We start from the raw sequence: 27,549 nt of genomic DNA, 5'->3' as shown, positions 1-27,549 counted from the left end.
AAATGTGCTAACGGTAATTAAAAGACACCTGTGATCGTGGAACCTGACTGCACTGATACTACACCTACTGTAAGATGTGGTGATTGCTGCACATTTTAAAAATTGAAGTATTACAATGTAAAACAATCCTGGTATTGAATACTGTGTGCATCATCTGTAATAAATTACTGTGGCATATTTCCTGGTTTTGTTACTGTTGGGGATAGTCATGGTTTATGGCTGTGTCCTGCATCCAACTTACAAAGACGCATGAAGTGACTGCAACCTTTGTCAGAGGTCAGCACAGCAGCTAACTAGAAGTTTTAAGCAGTTTATTTCCACTAACATTTCTCCAGTTAACAAGATGGGTTGCTGGCCAGTTCCTGATAACATGTTACCATAAAACTCTCTATGTCTGTCATATTAAAACATATCTTTAAATCTTTTTCAGTTACTGTAATTCCTTTAACCTATTACTGTGAATTAATCATATCATGACATTAACTAGTAACTGAAACGACCTAAACTTGACAGATGTAATTGCTATATTTCTGCACATGCCACTAAACCTGCACTCTAAAATTTACAATTCATTGAAAGTCAAACAAAGCTAAATATATTGTGAATGGTAAGCATGAACCCAGAGATCAAGCAACTCTTGGCGCCCTATGCAATAATACTCTTTATATCAGTCCTGAGAGACTAATTAGCATTGTGATTGGGTGAGATTCTCTGAGACATGACTACTTTTGTTACCTTCAGGATAATGGACTAAACTCAAAAACGATGCGGTTCAAAGGGTTAATAGCTGTGAATTAATCTGAAGAATCTATTTCTATTGATCTCAAAATATTTTTAGCCATGACGACAGGAAAGTTGCGTTACTTACTGGAATAGGGTTATTTCTCCACTTGCCTCCAGCTACTTCCCTGAAAAGTGCAAATTCTATGTTCCTCTTTTTGCTGTATTTTATACTAGAGTCAGACATACTATTTACAGTCACAAAGACCCTGGAATAAATCTTAATCCAGCGACAATCTACCGCCCAAACCAATTACGAGGTACCTATAAATAACAGTTAAAAATGCGATATTTACATAGAAGCATTTCAAAGAAACTAGAAACACTCGTTCTAGTACCACCACTAATACACACGTACAAAAAATCAGCCGAATTGAACCCAGCTCCTCCGACTAAAAGCTGAAACCTGCGTCAGACACTGCAACAAACAGGAAGAAAAGTCCAACCAACAAAAATGGTTAAAACACTCCAGCACAGTTTACGTTCGCTCACGCCAACATTTCCACCTTTCCAGCCTACAGATCGGATATAAAGCGTCAAAATCAAGCCACTGTCAGTTCTTACTGGTGTTAAGGATAAAAAGTGCAAGGTATGGAACGGGTGTTGGAAAAGTGTTCAGGAATGTCAACGTACAGTAAGTACTTCGGAAGAGAAAGAGGTCAGCGCCGCGACAATGCGATTAACAGAAAAAACTTGATACACCGGTTCCTAAGGAATCGTCTACAGAGAGAGAGAGCAGCAGCAGGCTTTTAGATTCAGGCCAAGTTACCAGGATTGTTTAAATGGCCCGTGGCAAAATATTCTTTCTTTCAGTGGTATGTGACAGGTCAAGTGCTGAGAAAAAAGAAACCTTTCCAGTGGCACAGACAGTATCATTTGGGAATGAGCAAGGAGGTAATAGGTGGATAATGCCACTGATCACACTAGCCTCTTAACTCATTTATATTTACTGTACAATGATTCCTTAACAACTGTGATGCATGATATGGGTGCGATTGCTATCAACAACAGTCGTGACACTATCCCAACCACCATACGAATACGACGGGATTTGCTTGGGGCTGCAACAAGTCATTAGGTCTGTACAGTATATGTGCAGGTACTTAACTTTTCTAAAAAAAAAACTCCGCTGAATCAAAACTGATCTGATTCGCTTTTCTGGCTGGTGCGGAAGCAAGCCTTGTGATTACCTCAGTAATGGGCTACGGTCAAACAAATCCATCACCATTCCCTTTAATATTGCACAGAGGCGAGCTGTTGGATGTGAAACGCTGCTAATCCAGCAGCCACTTCCTCCATCTTCGCCATGGTAGTATGGGAGTTTGTCAAGCTCCGAGAAACCGAACCGCGCGGTTCTGCCTCTCGGCGATCGACTAGAGCAAAGATGCACTCCAGCCGACACAGGGAAATACCAAAGATAACAACCACACCGAAACCCAGCCAAAGATTATGGCACATAAAGCTCCTTTTTGCAGCTGCTACACAGACCTGTCGCTAATAATACTGACAATACGCCTACTATTAGCATGCAATAAATCATGAATGCATTGACAATCAGTATTAAATTGTAGATATTAATGACTAATATTAATACTTAACCAGGCAATTTACTAAAGAAAGCAAAAAGAACCAGACGGTAATAATGAATTGCAATTAATTGTAGGCCATTTTCAAATAAACACACATGCCAAATTCAGAAATTTCCATTCATTTCTTTAGAGAACTCTCCACAATTTGGCTCATTTTAGCACTTAGGTCAAAGAGCGATTATTAAAAGTTGATATCAAATGCTGTAGAGAAGATCCAATGAAACACAGCATTACGGATTATGAGCAAACTCAATGATTTAAGTGATTGAATAAGTCATTTTTTATTACATAGAACTTGTGGATTTTTAGTTTTGGGAATGATAATCCAGCATCTGTGCCATAACTGGTCTCCCGTAACTGAATAAGGGATATTCTGCTTCACAGTATTGAATTCTGGGATTTTCCCCAGGATTTTGGGGATTAAATTTTGAGATTCTGGCGATGTGTTTAAATCAGTGGCCATGGCAATATTCACAGGACAGTGATCAGATAATGCACCATTTGAAAACAAAACTTAAAGATACACTAATCATGATTGTATTTTATATCACTGATATCTTGCACATTTATTTCACGTATAAAATCACACTCGGTTGCAATATGGTATTCACTGCTGGGCATAATTTAACTATTTTAAATTCAATGATTTAAAAAAATCAGCAAACCAAAATCTTAATATTTTAAGAATCATGTAGCAATCTTATGTATTTTTTCACGATTGTATATTGCCATCACATCCGGTCTCCCGTGTTCTAGTTATTCCCATTCACATTTCATTCATAGTAATCAACCGAATGCACAAGAACACTATCTGGGTTCAAGTGTTCAATAATATTTTCAGATGATAAATTGGTTACCCATACCACTCTTTACATGGTATTCCGCTTTTTAAAAAAATAAACAAGTTGATGGTCGATGGTTGATGGTCGGCACAGACTCGTTGGGCCGAAGGGCCTGTTTCAGTGCTGTATCTCTAAACATAATAATTAAACAAGTCATTCACCCACGTTTTTAATGTGGAGAACTAGTCTGTCATCAACTGACATCTACAAATTATCCGGTCACTACTCAGATCCTACATAAAGTTCGCCAGCAAGATAGTATTATTTGAGTTCCACAGAAAAATGCGAATGCTTCAAATGATGAGGATACATATATGCCTTAGTATTTAGGATTAACAAGCAAAATTCCTGGATATTTAAGCACTCACATGGGCAATGTTTCACGATTAGTTTCGAATTGTTGAAAGATTTTATAGGTTTGTTCGATCAGAAATGATAGGATCCTACTATGTGACTTTCCTGTTTTTCCCTGAGAATACAACGATCATTCGACAACTATGAGATAATGTCTTAAAAGTAGTTTTCAGGCGGCTTCCTGTAGCTTTTCTGAGAGCACTGGTCTGGATTAAACTTCAGGGTTCTTAGGGTTTACGCAAGTTCCCAAAGAGAACCAGCAGCGGACGTACATAAAGGAACTTGATCTTTAATCTGTTTGTCTCCTAAAGTCACGCTTACATTTTCATTGAGAAACATTTCCTACTTATGTTGATCGTTTATGTCATCGTTATAATAGCATATAACTTTCCTCAGATTTACCTAGAGATGCGTTCAGATTACCGAGACAACGAGAATACATACTAGAGTATGAAATCATTGAATGTATCTCATGTATATTTAAATATACACATCCTCTCCTCCCAAAACTCATTTATACAGCTTGGATTGACAGAAAAATTACAAATGGTTGGTCTCTGCTCGCTTATAATCAAGTAACAAATTAGAAATTAGGAAGGTCAAAATTCATCAACAAACCCTTTATACACACTAATAAACTGTCATTGCCCAGTGAAGTTCTTTTTATATACAAGATCGCTACCCAGAAGATTGACACTTCAGAAACCGTCTCCACAATGCCACCTACGAGCTTCAGCTTCCAACTACACGGCTACAAACAACTGTTTACATCCAATATTTCAATTCTTTGTTTAGGAAGTAGGGTTGCCAAACTTTCAAGATTACCCTGGAGCTTCTAGGAATTAGAGCTTAATCTTCTAAACAGTGCTGTGAGCAATCCAGGAGAAAATAGAAAATTAAAAAGAAAATATCCTGTTGTTTTCTTTTTCTTTCAACACTTTTTATTAGTTATAAAAATTTTGGAGCTGGGGAAGAAGGCTGTTCAACTGAGAGTTAAGGGTCAACCAAATGGGTAACAAGAAAGTTGGGCACAAAATGTGCACATACACCAACATTTTTAGTATTGTTTACAAACACACAAACAGACGTCCTAGGCCAAGTGTAATCTTCAGGTGAACAGGGGTCGAAGGGTGAGGTATAATTGGGTAAAGATGTGCAGATGTAATTCAGTCCCTATTTTCAAGTTCTTCATTCTGTCTATAGGTTTCCATAATACTTTAAACTTCTATTATTTATAGTTAAATGCCAAAAATAACAGCAATCTGGGAAGCAGCGAAGCATAATTCAATGATACATCGGGGTTTCCTTGGACAGGCTGGAAGGTGTAAAACTGAGCTACTATAGTGCCACCACTGGTTGGAGGGTGCAATTATAGTGGGATAACTTTACTTGGGCCGTTTCCATTATAAAAGGGCTGTAAGAATTAATACTGCGAAAAGTTGACAAGGGTAGATTTTGTAGGCGTGCATAAAAGTTTAATATATATGAGACAAAGGAAATAAATATTTTATACTTATGGGAATGGTAAGGGCTTTTATAAGCATACAGAAAGTAAATTGATTTGTTAAGGAGAAAATAGGACAACTGAGGGATGAAGAGAGTCTAACTGTGGAAAATGAAAGTATGGCGGGGAAATTAAATTAGTATTTTGAATCACTATTTACAAATGAAGATGGAAGCGAGAATGTAGATGGACAGGAGGATATGGAATAATTGTTAGAAATAACTGTAGAAAAGGAATTGGTTTTGAAAGAATTAGCAGAACTAAAGATGGATAAGTCACTGGACTCAGATAGCATGTGCACTAGACTGTTGAAGAAAGTCAAAGAGGAGATGGCAAAAACTCTGGCCACAATTTCTCAATCTTCCTTAACTATGTAAATTATGTCTTGGGACTAGCAAGTAGCAAATGTAACACCATTGTTCAAGAACAGGGATAAGGATAAACTGAGTAAATACAGACTAGTTAGTTTAACATCAGTTGTGCATAAATCTTTAGAGTCCATAATTCAAGATTAAATGAGTAGACACTTAGAAATGCATGTATTAATCAAGAAAAGCCAGTAAGAACGTATTGTTTTTCACAAATTTTATAGTGATCTTTGAAGAAATGACTGATTAAATAAAGAGAAAGGCAGGAGATGTAATGTAAATGGTATTCCATAAGGTGTCTAATAAAAATCATTAGAACAATTCAGGCATATGGCATGAGAGGAAATGTAACATCATGGATAGCAAGTTGTTTGATGGACAGAAAACAGATCTAGAGTAAATGGGTATTGTTCATACAGGAGACATACTGGATGTGGGGTAACCCAATGATCAGTGCTGAGTTCCACTCTTGTTTTCAGTAACAAAAAAGTGGGAGGTTTGGCAAACAGTGAAGAGGACTGTAAAAGACTTCAGGAAGAAATAAACAGATTAACAGACAGAGTTTATATACTGGGAGAAAAAGTAAGAAATGGAAGTATACACTTCATGGAAAGACACTGAAGAGTGTGGGTGATCAGAGATCCAGGGATTCAAATACATAATTACATGAAAATGCAAATGCAGAAAAATCAAGCCATGAAAAAGGCCAATATAATTTTGAGCTTCATAAATAGGCAAGTACAAAAGTAAACGAGTACAGTATGCAGCTTTGGGCAGTACAGAACAGGCATTAAAGCCACAAAGAGCCGGATGATGCCAGGGATGAGAAACTATAGTTGAGGAGAGGTTTGAGGTACTAGAAATATTTCCACTTTTGTGGAGAAGGTAAAGAGGATATTTAGAGATTTTAATATTATGGTTTTGATAGAGAAAACAGTCTTCCCCTATTCATTCAGATTGGAGAGTCAGTATCGAGGCGTATCAATTTAAAATTGTCACGAGAAGATTCAGGAGGGTGGGTAGGAGAAATTTATTTCACGCTTTGCCACTGGTTGAGGCAGAAAACATCACAACTTTTATGGGAAAATTGGGTAAATATTTGAAGCAGAGGAGGATACAAGGCTAAAGGGAAACATCATTTTGGGTGTCTCGAGCAAAGGGCTTCACAGACATAATGGTTATAAATCATAAAAGTCTTAGTAGTTATTAAATAATGAAATGATAGGATGAGAGACATGTCTCATTATTGAGATCTCCTGACATTTCCACTAGCCTACCTTACTTAATGCAGGACAACAATCATCATGACCTATTAGTCACCCACCTCCCCCAATGTTCAAGCAATGAGACTGCAATACACGAAGCATAATGTTCACTGACTTCCAGAATTTTCCAAGGTCAGCCCTAATTCACTATTTCCAGTGAGCATTAGTAATATGGGACATAGAACTTTGCGCTTGCCAAAGAAAGATCAAGAAATTTTATGCAAACGGTCCATAAGGGCTTGTGCTGAAAGTTAAAGCAAAGCAGTGATTTAAAAGTGGCTACCTGTATGGTACCAAAAATAATTTACCTTTACAATGGTTCTAATTAAATATCAATATTATTTTTTCAAACTTTAGAAAGGCTGAATGGGGCTGGGGCAAAAATCAGCAGCAGTCAAAATAAACTTGGAGACAGGCAACAGTGCTGGCGATCAAATGAGGGAGCAGTGCAACACCTGATTCTCATGTTTTTGATGGCCGGCAAAATGGTGATGCCATTGCATGAGATGGGTCCTTGGGGAATTTAGCACTCCAGGGCATCCTCTCCACAGGATAACAGTGAAGTGTGCCTGGCATATTCAAAACTGTAAGCACAACCCACAAGACATGGGAAGAATTGCAAAGGAAGATGGAAGATCTAAAGAAAGTTGTCAATATAAGACTACTCAACTGTACCATTTACGAGACACATGCCACAAATATGCATGCTACAAAATGTTGCCTGCCAAACCGTGGCCCATGTCAAACCCTCACACAGCCTTATAGTTGTTTCATTGCTAATCATACATAGCCACACTTCAGAATGTCACACAAACTGTAATTTACAGTCGAACATATTTGCATCTTTAAAAGACTTCATACACAAAAAGCACTGTAACACATCTAGCTAACAAACAGGATGGGGCTGCAGGTAGGGCATTATTTGTCTTGCGTATGTGCTGTTTTAACAGATCATACCAAGACTATTTATATTCTTGCATGACAAAACATCATATACAAAGACAAATACAACTTAAACAAAGATGTTTTCACAGATTAGAAGTAGATAATTCCCAGGAACAACAACAACAACTTATATTTACATTGCGTCTTTAACGTAATAAAACGTCCCAAGGTGCTTTACAGCAGCATTCTAAAACAAAGTATGATATTGAGCCACAAAAGGAGATATTAGGTCAGATGACCAAAAGCTTGGTCAAAGAGGTAGATTTTAAGGAGCGTCTTAAAGGAGGAAAGCTGGGTGGAGAGGCAGAGAGGTGTAGAGAGGGTATTTCAGAGCTTGGGGCCTAGGCAACTGAAGGCGTGGCCGCTAATGGTGGAGCAATTAAAATTAGGGATGCACAAGAGCCCAGAATTAGAGGAGCTCAGACATCTTGGACAGTTGTGGGGCTGGAGGAGATTACAAAGATAGGGAGGGACGAGGCCATGAAGGGATTTAAAAACAAGGATGAGAATTGTAAACTCAAGATGTTGCTTGACCGGGAGCCAATATCGATCAGCGAGCACAGGGGTGATGGGGAAAAGGACTTGGTGAGAGTTAAGTCAGGGGCAGCAGAGATTTGGATGGTCTCAAGTTTACGTAGAGTAGAATATGGGAGACCAGCCAGGAGTGCATTAGAATAATTAAATCTAGAGGTAACGAAGGCATGAATGCGAATTTCAGCAGCAGATGAGCTGAGATGCGGTAATGTTATGGAGATGGAAATGGCGGTCTTAATGATGGCACAAATATTAGGTCAGAAGCTCAACTTGGGGTCAAATGTGACACCAAGGTTGCAAATAGACTGGCTTAATCTCAGACTATTGCCAGGGAGGAGAATTAAGTTGGTAGTTAGGGAGCAGAGTTTGGAGGAGGAACAAAAACAATGGCTTCAGTCATCCCAATATTTAATTGGAGGAAATTTCTGCTCATCCAGTACGGGATGTCAAATAAGAAGTCTGATAATTCAGCAGCAATGGAGGAGTCGAGAGAAGTACTGGTGAAGTAGAGCTGAGCGTTGTCAGCATACATAAGAAAACTAATGAAGTGCTTTCATATGATGTCACCGAGGGGCAGCATGTAGACGAGAAATAGGAGGGGGCCAAGGACTGATCCTTGGGGGACATCAGAGGTAATGGTATGGGAGCAGGAAGAGAAGCCATTGCAAGTGATTCTATGGCTATGATTAGATAGATAAGAATGGAACCCAGCGAGTGCAGTCCCATCCAGCTGGACAAGAGTGGAGAGGTGTTTGAGGAGGATGATGTGGTCAATTGTGTCAAAGGCTGCAGATATGTCAAGAAGGATGAGGAGGGAAAGTTTACCTTTTCCATAGTCACATAGGGTGCCATTTGTGACTTTGGTAAGAGCTGTTTCGGCACTGTCGTGGGGCAGAAACCTGATTGGAAGGATTCAAATATGGAATTCCGGGAAAGATGGGAACAGATTTGGGAGGCAACAACATATTCAAGGACTTTGGAGAGAAAAGGGAAGTTGGAGATGGGACAGTAGTTTACAAAGGTGGTGGGGTCAAGGGTTTTTTTTTAGGAGTGGGATGATGACAGCAGATTTAAAGGAGAGACAATACCTGAAGAGAGAGAACCATGAACAATATCGGCTAACATGGGGACTAGGAGGGAAAGTTGGGTGATTGGCAATTTAGTGTGAAAAGGATCGAGGGAACAGGAGGCACACAAAAAACAAGTACCAAGCACAATTAAGAGAAACAAAAGTGGCAATTAGATCAGCTAAAACAGGGACTTCAATAAAATTCAGCCCGTGGAATGATTTCATCCAGACTGCCATGTGCCATGCTTCGGGTTGCCGAATGGAAATGCAATATGCTGTGCTTAGGGTTGCCTGGGAGAACTGCGTCTTTTAAAATTCCCACCACAGTAGTGGCCCCCACATTCCCCCCACCACTCCATGACGCCACCACCTGCCCCTCCACACCAGCAAAGAGAACCTTACAGAAAGCGGGAGTAGCTGGGAGAAGAGGCAGAAGGAGAGCACTGTCAACAGGCAACTGTTTTTCTTTCTCAACCATATGGGGAAGCAATGTGTGAGGTGCCTGCACTTCACCAGGGAAGTTATAAACTTAGCTGTGTTGTAAATTGCAGCCCCAATCGAAGCTCCAAACCAGGGCATAAACAGTAATGCCTGTGTCTGTCATGGAGATTGTGTCCACTTTGATGCTCTTGGCTCCTTTCAGGCTGCAACCATTGCCATCAGTGACACTACTCAGTTTACTGTCCACTGCTGCATTAGGCAGGTGACCAAAACTCTCTAATACAGGAAGGACAACGACACCTCCTTCCCCATGGACCAATTAAGGCAGGTCAAGAAAGCAGTCAGTTTTGCACAGATTATAGGCTTCCCAAGGGTGCAAGGAGCAATAGACTGCGCACGTATTTGCCTGTGTCTCCACATTAGATGCCTGGCATCCATATGAACAGAAAGGGATACAACCCCCTAAAGGTCCAGCTCTTTGCCAAAGTAACTGGCAAAAGAAGCAACAATGACATGAGGAAAACCTTTTTTAGGATCTGGAATACACAGCCTGAGAGTGTGGTGCAGGCAGATTCAATCGAGGTCTTTAAAAGAGAACTGGATAATTAACTGAAGAGAAAGCATTTGCAGGGCTACAGGGAAAAGGCAGGGGAGTGGTCTCCTTCTGTGCTGTAACCATTCTATGAATCTATGATTTTGCTACAACAGGCAGTGAATAATGCAGGTGCATGCCCAGTTTACTGGCAAAAGCCATGATGCCTTCAGTCCTTTCTCGGAGCTCTATTCTATCCAGACCATTATATCAGAAGCTGGCTCCTTAGAGACAAGGGATATCCTTTTGACACATGGCTGTTGACTCTGTTCAAGAACCTGAGCAGACACCAACCTGGCCTACAATGAGAGCCACACTGCCACAAGAAACCTCATAAAGCATACAACCAGCGTACTCGAACAATGATTATGCTGTCTAGCTCACTCAGGACGAACTCTGCAGTGTCAGCCTGACTGTTTCTCCAAATACATGGTGGTGTACAGCTAGAGGGACCATTCTTTGTCATCAACAGGAAGAAGTAGAAGAAGAGCAGGAAAAGAAGGAAATGCAGGAACAGCATTAGCCAGAAATCTCAGACACCAACTGACAGAAGAGTGTTTCAGCTGAATCATCCCTCCCCTTCCCAGCTCACCAAAAGTCCTGCCATCCATATGATGACTATCCTTACAACCACCATCTGAATACCCATGTGTAGGTTTGACATGAAAACTATACACATGTTGGATCTGTATTTCCTCATGCTCTCAGTACCTGAGCATAAGCTTGCTGGCAGGTTGTCAGTACACCAAGCATTTCCTGGTGTATGCCCTTCAGCCTCCTTCTGAATCCTGGAACCTCTAAGTCATAAGTACCCTGTGCAAATCCCTAGTGCCCGTCTTGTGTGTTCATTTAACTATTTTAGTGCTTCTATGAAATGTGATAACCAGAGCTCTGGAGGTGAAAGGCTACTGAGCACCTACTGAGAAGGCTTCAGATGGCCATGATAGGTAACCTAGAACTTCCCTGGCTCTTCAGACTGCAGCATCTTGGCAGCACTAGAGGCAGTCTAGCCTAGCTAGCGGCATGGCACTAGCAAGGGCAATGACAGAAAGGGAGGTGGGGATCAGGCATGCTGTCATTCTGAGAGAGGACAGAAAGTCTCTCTGCCATGGAGCCAATATCAGTCTCATTGGGCAATGCTGCAGAATTCCCACTGCTCTGCAAGAAAACAGGAATGATGTGATGTTCTGGAAGCCCTTAACCATGTGGGAGTCCAAAGCCAAGATGACATCAGCTGAAACTCCATGGTAGCAACCTAAACTGCCATGGAATCTGTCAGCCCTGCCATCAGAGGCTCTATCATTGTGAATCCCAATGTTAATGGTTTTGATCACTTGTACCATGAATATATGCATGGTCTCATTGCCCTGCACAATGACCAACACAAGCTCCCCCATGCTCTGTGCAATTTTCTGCAAGCTCACAGGTGTTAGAATCCGGAAAGCCAGTTGGCGAAGGAATGAACAGCAGCCAATCTTTACACACTTTTTATAAGCAATTATTTACACAGTTACAGATTACAAGCACCTCCGAACCCAACAACTACAGTTGCAGACTGTGTCTATTTATACCTCTTTTACAGTACCAAATAAATTAGATATCCCTAATGAGGGGGCACCAGTACTATGTCTATTTATAGGGACACAAGTAAAACCCCAGTTAATGGCCACCATCTGTCTACAATGAAATACAATTAAGCACTGGCAGCAACAACACTGGCATCTACCCGGCAATGTGGAAAATTGCCCAAGTATGTCCTGTGCACAAAAAACAGGGCAAATCCAAACTGAAATGTATCGCCCTATCAGTCCACTGTCGATCATCTGTAAAGTGATGAAAGGTGTCATCGACAGTGCTATCAAGCAGCACTTGCTCAGCAATAACCTGCTCACTGACGCTCAGTTTGGGTTCTTCCAGGGCCACTCAGCTCCTGACCTCATTACAGCCTTGGTTCAAAAATGGACAAAAGAGCTGAACTCAAGAGGTGAGGCAACAGTGACTGCCCTTAACATCAAGGCAGTATCTGACCAAGTATGGCATCAAGAAGCCCTAGCAAAACTGGAGTCAATGAGAATCAGGGGGAAAACTCTCCGCTGGTTGGAGTCATACCTAGCACAAAGGAAGATGATTGTAATTGTTGGAGGTCAATCATCTCAGTCCCAGGACATCACTACAGGAGTTCTTCGGGATGGTGTCCTAGGCCCAAAGACCTTCAGCAGCTTCATCAATGACCTACCCTACATCATAAGGTCAGAAGTGGGGATGTTCGCTGATGATTGCACAATGTGCAGCAACATTCGTGACTCCTCAGATACTGAAGCAGCCTGTGTTCAGATGCAGCAAGACCTGGACAACATCCAGGCTTGGGCTGCTAAGTGGCAAGTAACATTCACACCACAGAAGTGCCAGGCAATGATGATCTCAAACAAGAAAGAATCCAACCATCTCCCCTTGGTGTTCAATGGCATTACCATAGCTGAATCCCCCACTATCAACAACCTGGGGGTTACTATTGACTAGAAACTGAACTGGGCGAGCCACATACATACTGTGGCTACAAGAGCAGGTCAGAGGCTGGGAATTTTGCAGAGAGTAACTCACCTCCTGTCTCCCCAATGCCTATCCACCATCTACAAGGCACAAGTCAGGAGTGTGATGGAATACTCTCCACTTACCTGGATGTGTGCAGCTGCAACAAGACGCAAGAAGCTCGATACCATCCAGGACAAAACAGCCCGCTTGACTGGTACCTCATCCACCGCCTTCAATGGTCACTCAATGACACACAGTGGCAGCATTGTGTACCATCTACAAGATGCACTGCAGCAACTCACCAAGGTTCCTTCAATAGCTCTTCCAAACCCATGACCTCTACTACCTAGATGGACAAGGGCAGCAGGCACACAGAAACTTCACCACCTGCAAGTTCCCCTCCAAGCCACACACCATCCTGACTTTGAACTACATTGCCGTTCCTTCACTATAGCTGGGTCAAAATCCTGGAACTCCCTTCCAAACAGCACTGTTGGTGTACCTACACCCCAAGGACTGCAGCGGTTCAAAAAGGCAGCTCACCACCACCTCTCAAGGGCAATTAGGGATGGGCAATAAATGCTGGCCTAGCCAGCGACGCCCTCATCCCATGAATGAATAAAAAACATTAATATACAATTACGAGTCCCTTCTATCTCTTTAAATTATAAATAGAGCTTATATGTAAAACCAAAATTTCAAAACAAGTTCAACCAAAAGTGTCCATATTCTGTGCAAAGCATTACATTATGAGACACCTCTCCTCCAGGACCCCTAACAATTTCTTCAAACAAGCAATTCTTTTTGTAAAACAATCATGAGGTTGATGACTTTCATCCACCCATTTAATTTTGAACATTTCAGGGGAAATTTTATGCTGACTGCCATGGCAGATTTGGTGGCATGCGGTGTGATATAATTAGACATTAGGTGTTTTCTCTGATTCCCAATGGCGGGATATTTTAGAGGAATTAAGTCGGTGGTGGGTTTGTGTCCTTCCAGGGTTCCCCCAGCACAGTGGCGGATTGCAACTATGCATTAATTTAAATACGATGAATACTCATTACCCTACACATAGTGACAAATTAGTCCTACCTCCAGATTACGTGAATGGCGAGTGATATTCCTATGCCACCTGGTTCAGTGTTTCAACGTGGTGTGCAACAGTCAGATTTGTGCAGATGAGCCTCAGGACTGTGCTCTTCTCTCTTTAATTCATCCGCTAAACTAATGCCAGCATTAGAATGGATGTTTGCCTCCAGGCAGCATCAAGGGTGAATCATCTCAGGGTACGGTGGCGACGGCATGGGCGGGGGCTAGATGGAGGAGCAGGGGAGGGTGGTCACGGAGAGAAGGGTGGGGTTGGTCAGGTGCATCGAGGAGCAGGGGAAGGTGGAGTGCAACTTGCAGGTTTTTGAATGGTTGATGTTGATGGTGAAGATGCATTTTGTTGGCTGCCGGGGTGATGGGTGGATTAGAGCAGCACTGTGTGAAGATATTTGGTAAGAGCCTAAAGGGAGACTGGGTGCTGTCAAAGTTGGGGAGCTGTGGGGCAAATTGAGGGTATGAGCATACATCTGAATCAATTTTGCTGCAGGTAAAATAAATGATGTGAAGTTGGTGGTGACGTTCACAAAATAAAGGAGGCAAAAACATTTTGATTTAAGTAAAAGCTTTAATTTAAGTTAATCTGAAGATACTTACGTGAAAGGAAGGCTGCTGATCCTTGAGGCTGCAAACACAGAATGTTTTATATCTGTGGCAATCATGATGCTGAGGGCAGAGACGGCAGTTTCCACCAATGAAAGGCTGCCCCGCCGCATGATCCCACGTGTCCCCCATGTCCATTGCCACATGGCTAATTTAAATACAAAATCATGTGGGATTTGCAGCAGAAGGGGAAGTTACGACAGCTTTCGGTCCCGCCGTCGGGAACACTGCGGCACTAATAAGATTTCATCCATCCTTTCCCTCCAGCATTTGTTTCAAATCGCCAAGGTCAATCCGTAACCTTTTCTCACTTACACTTTTCGTAGAACGTTCTTTTTTATTCTTTCATGGGATGTGCACATCGCTGGAAAGGCCAGCATTTGTTGCCCATCCCTAATTGCCCTTGACAACTGAGAGGCTTGCTATGCTGTTTCAGAGGGCAGTTAAGAGTCAACCACATTGCTGTGGGTCTGGAGTCACATGTAGGCCAGACCAGGTAATTTGATTTAGATTTTTTTGATTTAGAGATACAGCACTGAAACAGGCCCTTCGGCCCACCGAGTCTGTGCCGACCATTAACCACCCATTTATACTAATCCTACACTAATCCCATATTCCTACCACATCCTCACCTGTCCCGATATTCCCCTACCACCTACCTATACTAGGAGCAATTTATAATGGCCAATTTACCTATCAACCTGCAAGTCTTTTGGCTGTGGGAGGAAACCGGAGCACCGGAGGAAACCCACGCAGACACAGGGAGAACTTGCAAACTCCACACAGGCAGTACCCAGAATTGAACCCGGGTCGCTGGTGCTGTGAGGCTGCGGTGCTAACCACTGCGACATTAGTGAACCAGATGGGTTTTTACAACAATTGATGATAGTTTCATGGCGCTATTACTGGCACCATTACTGAGACGAGCTTTCAATTCCAGATTTTTCATTAATTAATTGGATTTAAGCCTGTGTGCCCGGGGCATTAGCCTGGGCCTCTGGATTATTAGTCCAGTGACATTACCAATACAGCAACATTTCCCATATTATCCCACAATGAATGATTATCTACATCACGTTCAATGGGTATACTATCTTCAGTATGCACAATGCACAGAATATTAACTCAAAATATTTGGCAAATAGAATCCGATATCCATTGCTTCTGTAATAGCCAGTGCTTCAACAGGCAAAGTAATTTTAGCAAGCATTTTTATTTTCTTAGCATCCCAAACTCAAGGACAGCATTTCCCATTCTCACCCATAAGGAACATTATGAAATCAGCTGCACTAGAATACCCATCAGAAAGATTAGCATGTGAAGCGTCGCTAAAAGAGATTAGTTTCATGTTCTTTTTGGTCACCGAAGGATGGAAACTTAAGTATGTATTTCTGCAGATTTAATTTTTTTAATGTTTCATTTGTCCTTAAACATGCTCAGCCTCAGGGTGTTTCACTGTCATACTTAGCTCCAACACATCAAAACCCGCAAATGGCCTAGTGTGAATACCCAACTAGTTCAACTGACCATTCAAGCTTTGCAATTGCTTTGTTTGATCTTCAGTTATAACATCAACTTTCTGTGAGGAACTGGTATGATTAACTGGGATGGGAATAACACTCTTTAAATAGAGTTGTTGACTCCTACTCTGCTTACTATCTAAACCAATATATTTGAAAGCCCCACAAACCTTACTGCCAATTTTAAATTCTACTCTAATCTTATAAATAATTAAAATTTCTCAAATTCTGCAGTACCACCTCATAAGAATTCATCAACATGCATCATGAAGATGCCTGAAACTTTTCCTTTATGATACCAATAAAACATTGGGAGGTCTGCTTTTAGTTGAACACAAGCTATTTTGAGCAAAACAGATCTCATCAAAAAACATCACACCATGGAAGCATCATAAGAACATAAGAAATAGGAGCAGGAGTAGGCCATTCGGCCCCTCAAGCCTGCCCCGCCATTCAATAAGATCATGGCTGATCGGCCTCAGAACTCAACTGCTTTCGTGCCAGCTCCTCACAGCCCTCAACTCCCGACATTTCAAAAATCTATCTACCTCCTCTTAAAATACTTTCAGTGATCTAGCCTCCACAACTCTATGAGGTAGAGAATTACAGATGAATTCACCTTCATGATGCATGTTGACGAATTCTTATGAGGTGGTACTGCAGAATTTGAGAAATTTTAATTATTTATAAGATTAGAGTAGAATTTAAAATTGACAGATATTCACTACCCTCTGAGAGAAGAAATTCCTTTGCATCTCACTTTTAAATGAGTGTTCCCTTATTCTGTATCTATGTCCCCTAGTTCGAGATTCCCCCACTAGTGGAAACATCTTCTCAACATCTACCCCGTCAAGCCTCCTCAGAATCGTGTGCGTTTCAATAAGATCACCCCTCATTTTTCTAAACTCTGATGAATAAAGGCCTGTGTAGCCGTTCTTGATAAGTCAACCCCTTCATCCCAGGAACCAGCCTAGTGAATCTCTTTTGAACTGCCTCCAATGCCAGTACATCCTTTCTTAAATATGGGGACAAAAACTGTAGACAGTACTCCAGGTGCAGCTTCACCAAAATCCTGTACAGTTGTAACAAGGCTTCCCTATTTTTAAACTCCAACTCCCTAGCAATAAAGACCAAAATTCCATTTGCCTTCTTAATTACTTGCCGCACCTGCATGCTAACTTTTTGTGTTTCATGCACAAGAAAACTCAGATCCCTCTGTGCTACACTTTTTTGAAGTTTCTCTCCATTTAAATAATCGTCTGCCTTTTGATTCTTCCTACCAAAGTGCATGACTTCACACTTTCCTACATTAAACTCCATCTGCCAAGTTTTTGCCCACTCACTCAACCTATCTATATCCCCTTGCAGATTCCTTATGTCCTCATCACAACATGCCCTCCCACCTACTTTTGTATCATCAGCAAATTTGGATATATTACACTCTGCCCCCTCCTCCAAGTCATTAATATAGATAGTAAATAATTGAGGCCCTAGGACTGATGCTTGTGGCACTCTACTAGTTACGTCTTTCCAACCTGAAAAAGACCCATTAATCCCAACTCTCTGTCTTCTGTGAGGTAACCAATCCTCAATCCATTCTCATACATTACCCCAATACCCCGTGAGCTCCAATCTTGTGCAATAATCTTTTATGTGGCACCTTATCGAATGCCTTCTGGATATCCAAATACACTACATCTACCAGTTCCCCTTTATCAACTCTGCTTCTTATATCCTCAAAGAACTCTAGCAAATTTGTCAAACATGATTTCCCTTTCACAAAACCATGTTGACTCTGTTTGATTGCGTTAAGCTTTTCTAAATGCCCTGCTATTTCTTCCTTAATAATGGACTCTAGCATTTTCCCAATGCCCACTGTTAGGCTGACTGGCCTATAGTATCCTGTCTTTTGTCTCCCTCCCTTCTTGAACAGGGGTGTCACATTAGTGGTTTTCCAATACGCTGGGACCCTCCCAGAATCCAGTGAGTTCTGGAATATTCCGACCAATGCCTCCATTATCTCTGCAGCCACTTCCTTTAAAACCCTTGGATGTGGGTCATCAGGTCCTGGCGACTTGTCTGTCGTTCGTCCCATGTGATAGAGACTGTTACAAGATCTTTCCTCCCATTAGCTCCTTGCTTATCTGATATCTATGGGATGGTAATAGTGTCCTCCACCCCATTATCAATTCTCCAGTTGCATCCTCCAAGGGTCCCACGCTCACTTTAGCTACTCTCTTTTTTTTTATATACCCGGAGAAGCTCTTGCTGTTTGTTTTTATATTTCTTGCCAATTTACTTTTCATAATCAATTTTCTCCCTCTTTATTCGCTTTTTAGTCATCCACTGTTGGTTCCTAAAAAATTCCCAATCCTCTGGCCTACCACTAGTTTTCGCCGCTTTGTATGCCTTAATTTTTGATTGGATACTCTCTTTGACTGCCTTTGTTAACCACGGGTGGTTCATCCTTCTCATCGAGTCTGAGTCCTTTTTAACAGGGATAACTTTTTGCTGAACATTATGAAATATCTGCTTAAATGTCTGCCACTACTCATCCACTGACCTTCCCCTTAGTCTATTTTCCCAGCCCGCTTTAGAGAACTCTTTCTTCATACCTCTGTAATTGCCCTTGCTTAGGTTGAGGACACTGGTTCAGGCCATAGACACATGTTTAATTTCCATAATTTTCATTCTGCATTTGCTGCCTCTTTGGACGGTTTCAGAAACACTTCTCTCTGAAAAGTATCACCCTGCAGAAATGCAGCTTTTATGTCAATTGATCTATGCTCCCAGGAATATTTGGCCAAAGGAGCTAAAAAGATTTTCATGACTACTTTTCCAGCTGTAGGAGAGTCAACTCTAATATCTGTATCACCCAGTCACTCTTCAAAACACCTGGCAACCAGCCTCGCTTTAGCCTAATAAGTCCCATCTGCAAGGATTTATTTCAGTACAAATCCACAGTACAAATTAGGGTGGCACAGTGGCGCAGTGGTTAGCACCGCAGCCTCACAGCTCCAGCGACACGGGTTCAATTCTGGGTACTGCCTGTGTGGAGTTTGCAAGTTCTCCCTGTGTCTGCGTGGGTTTTCTCCGGGTGCTCCGGTTTCCTCCCACAAGCCAAAAGATTTGCAGGTTGGTAGGTAAATTGGCCATTATAAATTGCCCCTAGTATAGGTAGGTGGTAGGGAAATATAGGGACAGGTGGGGATGTGGTAGGAATATGGGATTAGTGTAGGATTAGTATAAAAATGGGTGGTTGATGGTCGGCACAGACTCGGTGGGCCGAAGGGCCTGTTTCAGTGCTGTATCTCTAAACTAAATCCCTCAATGTGACAAAGTTGGTTGCCCCTTATCTGGTGTCTCAGAATAAACACCAAGCTCTCTCCAACTACCTGATTAAAAACAGAAAATGTTGAACTACTTAGCAGGTCTGGGAGCATCTGTGGAGAGAGAAACAGAGTTTATGTTTCAGGTCTGTGACGTTTCATCAAAACATCAGTTTCTGTCTCCACAGGTGCTGCCAGACTTGCTGAGTATTTCCAACACCTTGTATTTTTATTTCAGATTTCCAGCATCTGCAGTATTTTGCTTGTGTTGAGCTACCTAATCCCTTTGTTTTGCCTCTCTTATTAGTTTATCCCCAAATTTACTGTAGCCACCAATACTGTACAATCATGAGGACTTCTGCTACTTTTGTTCCGAGACAGTCCTGTGGCCTTCATTTTGTTGCCTAAACTGTTCAAGCTATGGCCTCTACTTCCCCCCCACTTTGATGTCTGTCTAACTACTACTGCGAGATCTCCTTCTCACACTGTCAGACGGTCTTTCTCCAGTATGCGATCATTTTCTGACACAAGAGTCACTTCCGGACCCACTATCAGTACTTGCACTGAGCTTTCTTACTCTTCACTCTTTCACCCCATTCTGCCAGTTCATGGACCTCGCTTCTTAGCCATCATCCTGAACAATCAACCAATATTTAAACTTGCCAGTAGCTTTAACCTGCATGCCCCACAATTGACTCATCCCTTTATTCACTAGACCGCTCTGGATTGAATGTCACCCAAGTACTCACTCTTTGGATGCGATAGCTTTGTCATGTACCATACGACCATATGAATTAGAAACAGAAGTAGGCCATTCAGCCCATCGAGCCTGCTCTGCCATTTAATAAGATCATGGCCGATCTGTTTCTGTCTCGAATTTCACACTTCCATCTACCCCTGATAATCTTTGATTCCCTCGCCTAACAAAAATCTATCTACCTCCAGCTTAAAAATATTCAATGACCCCTGCCTCTACCACCTTCTGTGGCAGATAATTCCCAAAGTCGCACAACCCTCTGAGAGAAAATACTTTTCCACATCTCTGTCCCAACAGGGCGACCCCCTAATTTTCAAGCAGTGCCCCCTAGTTCTGGACTCACCCACAAGAGGAAACATCCCCTCCACATTCACCCTGTCAATACCTTTGAGGATCTTATATACTTCAATCAAGTCTCCCCTCACTCTTCTAAACTCCAGTGAAAACAAGTCCAGTCTGTCCAACCTTTCCTCAAAAACAACCCGCTCATTCCAGGTATCAATCAAGTAAACCTCCTCTGAACCGCCTCCAACGCATTCACATCCTTCCTTAAATAAGGAGACCAAAGCTGCACACAGTATTCGAGATGTGGTGTCACCAATGCCCTTTAATAACTGAAGCATAACATCCTTACTGTTATTTTCAATTCCTCTCGTAATAACGGATAGCATTCCACTAGCCTTCTTTACCACTTGCTGTACCTGCATAATAACCTTTTGTGACTCATGCACTGGAACATCTAGATCCCTCTGCACCTCAAAATTCTGCAGTCGTTCCCCATTTAAGAAACACTCTGCTTTTTTATGCTTCCTCCCAAAGTGAACAACTTTACATTTTCCCACATTATACTCCATCTGCCAGATTTTTGCCCACTCACTCAACATTTCTATATCAGTCTGCAACTTCCTTATGTCCTCTTCACAACATACTTTCTTACCTATCTTTGTATCATCTACAAATTTAGCTACCATGCCATCGCTCCCCTCGTCTAAGTCATTGATATAAATTGTAAAAAGTTGAGGCCCCAGCACAACTGTGGAACTCCACTTGTCACATCCTGCCAATCAGAAAAGGATCCATTTATGCATACTTTCTGTTTTCTACCAGCAAGCCAATCTTCTGCCATGGCCAGTCTGCTCATCCACCTTGCAACCTCGCTTTCATCCACACAGGTTGAGAGCACCTCAAACCTGCTTGAGGCTCCTCCACTACTGTATGCTTGGTCCCTTTACCGGCCTCACTCATGGTCACATCCTCCTGTTCCTCACTGCATGATCAAAACAGATGACCCTGTTCTATGAGGTGGGACCGTCCTCCAGAACAAAGTGTCCAGGTATTTCTCCCCCTCCCTTACAGAGATAGAGATACAGCACTGAAACAGGCCCTTCAGCCCACTGAGTCTGTGCTGACCATCAACCACCCATTTAAACTAATCCTACCACATCGCCACCTTCCCTCAATTCTCCTACCATCTACCTACACTAGGGGCAATTTACAATGGCCAATTTACCTATCACCCTGCAAGTCTCAGGCTGTGGGAAGAAACCGGAGCACCCAGTGGAAACCCACACGGTCACAGGGAGAACTCACAAACTCCACACAAGCAGTGCCCAGAACTGAACCCGGGTCGCTGGAGCTGTGAGGCTGTAGTGCTAACCACTGTGCCGCTCCTTATGTTGCATAGTATTTGCAGTTCAGCTTTAAGATCAATAATCCTGATCCGGAATTCCTCTAGCTGCTCACACTTTCTGCAAAAGTGTTTGTTCTGGATCGCCTTGGCATCCAGGAGCTCCCACGTACCACAGCTGTGACGTAACACCTGTCCTGCCATTGGTACTTATGCTATTAGTTAACTTACTTTAATTACTTTCTTAATTCACTTAGAATAATTCCTATGTATCGTAGAATTTACTGAGCTTATTAAATGCTCGTACCACCTTCAACTAAAGTTATACTTTTCTTGATTACACAAATATATAGATCTTCCTACTGGTACTAGATGTTACCAATGCTAATAAAGCTTTGCCAATTCTAATAACCCTTTCTACAATCTGTAATATCTGTAAACCCTACAAATACTGATAAGCGCTAATAATACTTAATGCATCTTATGTATTAAGTTGTCCGAATTTGAGCTGGTCTCTCTCTCTCTCACTCTGTATGATAAATTATCTAGTCCGCTTTAGTTTTTAGTTTGCATACTAATGAATCGGTCAAGTCTTATTTTATATTTGATTGCTTTAGATGAAACTAAATTAAATTAAAAGCTTACCTGTATACTCACCCCGGCTCCTTTCTGTTTCCCTGCTCTCTCTGTCGACTGTAACGTCACTCTGATGTCACTTTTCAATTTTTTTACCCCCGGCTCCACTGTTCTCTCTTTCTGTCTCTCTGGTCTCCGATTTCCTGGTGCGCTTTTTAAAGTTCTGTTCCCGCTGTGTTCTCTCTCTCTCTCTCTCTTTCTCTGGTCTCCAATTTCTTTCGGGTGCTTTTAAAAACTCTGCCCCCGCTGTGTTCTCTTTCTCACTTCCTGATCTCCGATTTCTTGGTGCGCTTTTTAAAGCTCTGCTCCTGTTGTGTTCTCTCTCTTTCTCTCTGGTCTCCAATTTCTTGGGGTGCTTTTTAAAGTTCTGCTCCTGTTGTGTTCTCTCTCTCTCTGGTCTCCGATTTCTTGGCATGTTTTTTAAATCTCTGCTCCCACTGTGTTCTCTCTCTTTCTCTCTGGTCTCCGATTTCTTGGGGTGCTTTTTAAAGTTCTGCTCCCGCTGTGTTCTCTATCTCTCTCCCTCTCTGGTCTCATGTGCGTCATGATCACTCACATTAACACTATCCAGACCTTGATCTACCACATTCTGTTCCTCACAGCATTCCTCACAAAACACATGAGCATTTGAGGTACAAGATGCCTTGTTTACATCTATCAGCTGCTCACAGTTCAAGATTTTGTAATTGATTCTGATTAATCATGAGGAACGAACCTTGACAGATTGGTTGCCATTTTGGCAAATATTATCTTACCATCACAACCTATTAGCTTACCAGGGCCTTTCCATTTCCAATGATCCTCTCTTTTATAATGCACCAAAATTCCTGAATTAAATTCTGCCTCAGATTAGAACATTAGAACATTACAGTGCAGTACGATGGTCTTATACAATGCCTCAGAGCTCTCTAAAGTTTCTCAGAGACCTCAGCCTTGATGAAAGCCCTTATCCCTGCATGTAAAGCATTCAAATGTGCAGAAAAAATGGCACTAATTATCATAATTATCGAGCAGGAAGACTATCACACAGCACAGAAGGAAATTTGGGATTTTGCCCATAGACTAATTGACATAGACTACATTCTCAAACTATCTGGAGTGAATTCTTCACATGAACTGCCCATGCCAGGGCAACTGTCAATATGCAGTCTAGTTGATCATCTAAAGTTTTATGCAGCATTTCATCAATCAGCTGTGGTATTAATGACCATGATTTTGTTTTCTCACATATCTCTGAACTTGTCATTGGCAAATTTCCCTCCATTATCAACCAGAAACTTTGCTGGTGCCCCAAGTCCAGTCTCTACCCATTTCTCCAAGATTTTGTTCATAATAACCCTTCTGTGCTTACTAAGCATTATCTTAGAAAGACTAAATCTGGTCGCCAGGTCTACAAAATGTAGAATGAAAATATTTCTGTCTTTGTCCCATACCTTTAGATCCATGGCAACTACCTCATTGAAGTTACGTGCCAATGGATGGCTTAAGTTAGGATGTGGTGACATTTTCCATTACTTTTTACAGATTTCACAGGCCTCACTAATCTCTTCTATTAGTCTTGTATATTCTTCATCAACCAAACCTGCATCATTTATCAGGATTTTTAGCCTTTGACGGGTAGGGTGAGCAAATTATCTATGTAACTTTAAGACAACTTGCTTTTTTCCTCTCTGATTCTTATCACCTGATACCATTAATACTTGGCTAACACTCTGATGAGAAACATTAGGTTTTGGTAAGTAGATACAATAATGGCCTGACTGGGTAAACTGCAAATAAACTGTCTGCCCAAAAATAATTGCCTTATCATGCTTATCATTTGTGCCATTTTTATAGAAGGTTTACTCAACAGCATAGGTATTTCATTCGAGACTACATCAGTACTTAAAGAATGGCTTACTCCAGCTACATTACATGGAATTACAACTCCCTTTAGTGGTCTCAATGTGTTGTCATCACCAAACCTAAAGCAAAGAGCATTTTCATATTCTTTAACCTTGCATCAATCCTCATTACTTAGTGAATCAATATAACATTTTAACCAATCTGTTCCACGTACTGTTGAAGTGCAAATACAATCCAACACCGTACAGCTAAAGGAGTCCACCACGAACATATTCATCACATGACTATAAATCCTTATGACCAGTACAATTCATTCAGATTCATCATTATCTCCATCCTTTTCCTCAGAATTCTCTTCAGCATGTGCCATTTTGAGGACCTTGCCTCTCCACTTTGGGCAGTTCACGGCACAATGATACTTTGAGTCACAGCTGAAGCACTGTTCCTCAGGCATTCCTGCGTTTCATTCACCTATTATTCCTGTTCCAATTCTGTCTTCGGCTGTAACAGCCAGTTAAAGGTGCTTTCATCCTCATTCTGCCTGCCTTTAATCCTTTCATTGAATTGACATCGGCATCCGGTATCTGGGCCATTTTGAAATCTGGCAATTATTGAGTCTTCTATTCTTTATGTCACTGTGGAATGTCCCATTTGTTTCACGAAGGCTGAAGAAAATGACTGGTTCCTCCGGAATTCTTTTCAAGGCAGCAGACATCTGCTCCAACAGGGTCTCCATCTCCAAGAACTAAAACCCACTCAGAACCAATAGCTTGACACACCTTAGCACAATCTAACAATTTAAATGCTAGTAATGATCCACGGATCCCCAAATTGAATTTACACACCTGTTAAAGTCCATGCTACATTCTTCCATGGAATAACCATCTGTTTTCCGAAAACAATCAAAGTCCGACCATGCCTCATAGGCATCTTTCCTGTAAACTTCATCCACAAACTCTAATAGAAGATCCAAACCTTCATCACTATCCAACTGATGGGCATTCAGCTCACAAAATATTTTACTTCTGATTTTACTTCTAGTAGGAAGCAGCAACACCAAGGCCATACCTTGTTTCCTCTCTGGTAGGCAAGTAACCTGTGCCCACACTTCATTCTTCCACTGGCCATCTGATTCAGACCCTGAGAACATCAGAGGGTAATCATACTCTAACAATTTACACTTGTTTGAAAAGAAAAACGAGTAGTGATCTCATTGAAGCATACAAATTTCTTACAGGGCTCAACAAGGTTGATGAAATAAGGATGTTTTCTGGCTGGGGATCTAGAACCAGGGGACACAGTCTGAGAATAAGAGGTGTGCCATTTAAGACTGAGATGAGGAGGAATTTCTTCACTCAGTGGGTGGTGAATCGGTGGAATTCTTTACCCCAGAGGGCTGTGGAGGCTGAGTCATTGAGTATGTTCAAGACAAATTTCTAGATATTAAAGATATTAAGGGATATGAGGTAGTGCGGGAAGGTGGCGTTGAGGTAGAAGATCAACCATGATCTAGTTGAATGGTGGAGCAGGCTCAAGGGACCGAATGGCCTACTCCTGGCTCCTATTTCCGATGTTTCTGCCATTTTCCACAATGGCTACTAAGATAATAGTTTTCTGCCTGAAAACATTTTGCTTAGCTTCCAACTTTCACCTTTAGGCATCCGTTCGCTGCTGCCATGTTATAATACAGAAAGCCAGTTGGTGAAGGATATAACTGGAACCAATCTTTACACACTTAAAGAAGCATTTATTTACACAGTTATAGATTACAAGCAAGCACCTCCTAACCCAACAATCACAGTTGCAGTTTGTGTCCATACCTCTTTTGGGCGAATCCCCAGTTAATGCCCACCACTTGCCTCCAATTAAACACAATTAATATACAGTTAGCAAAAGGCTGGCATCCCACTGCACTTAGCAGTTCCTGCAGTATAACCATCATCCTTCTTCTGTAGTTTGGGACCCCAAGATCTGCACGAGTCCTCTTCACAGGGTTAGACTACGAGATTGCCGTCCAGTGAGCTGCTTTCTGTGCCATCTTACTCCCCAACATAGTTCATGCACAACTGTGCTCGGTGAGTCACCATATGAAAACCCATCTAGCCTCTCAAGTATGTGTAGTGCCAAACTCTGCACTACAGCTTTTTTATAGTAGCTGCAACCGAAGAGAAATAAATAAGGGCGGCACAGTGGCGCAGTGGTTAGCCTCACTGCTCCAGCGACCCGGGTTCGATTCTGGATACTGCCTGTGCGGAGTTTGCAAGTTCTCCCTGTGACCGCGTGGGTTTTCGCCGGGTGATTTGGTTTCCTCCTACAGCCAAAGACTTGCAGGTTGATAGGTAAATTGGCCATTATAAATTGCCCCTAGTATAGGTAGATGGTAGTGAAATGGAGGGAAGGTGGGGATGTGGTAGGAATATGGGATTAATGTAGGATTAGTTTAAATGGGTGGTTGATGGTCAGCACAGACTTGGTGGGCCGAAGGGCCTGTTTCAGTGCTGTATCTCTAAATAAATAAATAAAATAAACTTCATGGGTTCTGCTCTTTCTGAGCCCTCTATTTTCTGCATTTAACATGGAGGAAGGGACGAGCGATAGCTTTTAGTGTCAAAGATAAGCAGAGAGAGAGAGATGAATGGCTTTTTTTATTCATTCATGGGATGTGGGTGTCACTGGCATTTGTTGTCCATCCCTAATTTCCCTTGAGAAGGTGATGGTGATCCACCTTCTTGAACCATTGCAGTTCCTGTGGTGTAGATACACCCACAGTGCTGTTACGGAGGGAGTTCCAGGATTTTTGAAAGGCGATGTCTTTCCAAGTCAGGATGATGTGTGACCTGAAGCGGAACTTGCAGATGGTGGGGTTCTCATGCACTTGTTGCCCTCTTTCTTCTAGGTGGTATAGGGTGCAGCTTCGGAAAGTGCCTTTGAAGGAACCTTGGTGAGTTACTGCAGTGTATCTTGTAGATGGTACACACTCCTGTCACGATTTTCCAGTGTTGGAGGGAGTGGATGTTTAAAGTGGTGAGAAGGGTGCTTAAAGCAACCTCATTTCGTCATGCAGAGTGTGAATAGCAATTTGCATTGTGAAGGGAAAAATAGGTACGATGTTAAGATTACTCCAATGCTCTCTTAATTGAACTTCCATCCTCGAGCTCAACAAACTTCAGCTCATCAAAAATGTTGGTCATACTCTATCCTACATCATGCCTTGCTCACACATCACACCCATGCTCGCTCACCTACACTGGCTCCTGGTCTCCCAATGCCCCAAATTTAAAATTCTTATCCTTATGTTTAAATTCCTCTA

The 27,549-nt window shown here is 41.9% G+C and overlaps 1 protein-coding gene and 1 long non-coding RNA gene across 12 annotated transcripts in view; one reads left to right on the top strand and one right to left on the bottom strand.

The window, feature by feature from the left end:
- Positions 1 to 27,549, bottom strand: part of ikzf2 (IKAROS family zinc finger 2) — a 130,709-nt gene that overhangs the window by 93,230 nt on the left and 9,930 nt on the right. For 2 of the 10 annotated variants that reach the window (XM_068036141.1, XM_068036151.1), the window contains exon 1: positions 869 to 1,114. The exons of 1 other annotated variant lie outside the window; for it this stretch is intronic. In XM_068036141.1, coding sequence (XP_067892242.1) covers positions 869 to 967 — 99 coding nt within the window. In that variant the 5' untranslated portion in view covers positions 968 to 1,114. Of the gene's footprint in view, positions 1 to 868; positions 1,116 to 1,138; positions 1,166 to 1,888; positions 1,924 to 1,970; positions 2,142 to 3,579; positions 3,731 to 27,549 lie in introns of those variants that run through there. 7 more of the 10 variants (XM_068036146.1, XM_068036144.1, XM_068036148.1 and 4 more) reach the window with 7 other exon arrangements.
- The window catches only part of LOC137372319 (uncharacterized), a 62,238-nt gene continuing 35,572 nt past the window's right edge, over positions 884 to 27,549 (top strand). For both annotated transcript variants that reach the window (XR_010975417.1, XR_010975416.1), the window contains exon 1: positions 884 to 1,369. This is a non-coding gene — a long non-coding RNA (uncharacterized lncRNA). The remainder of the gene's footprint in view (positions 1,370 to 27,549) is intronic.

The sequence above is a fragment of the Heterodontus francisci genome, chromosome 7 (genome assembly GCF_036365525.1).
Source record: "Heterodontus francisci isolate sHetFra1 chromosome 7, sHetFra1.hap1, whole genome shotgun sequence".
Classification (NCBI taxonomy): Eukaryota; Metazoa; Chordata; class Chondrichthyes; order Heterodontiformes; family Heterodontidae; genus Heterodontus; species Heterodontus francisci.
Note: the sequence above shows the minus strand (reverse complement) of the source record. Positions and strands in the feature narration are given on the sequence as shown.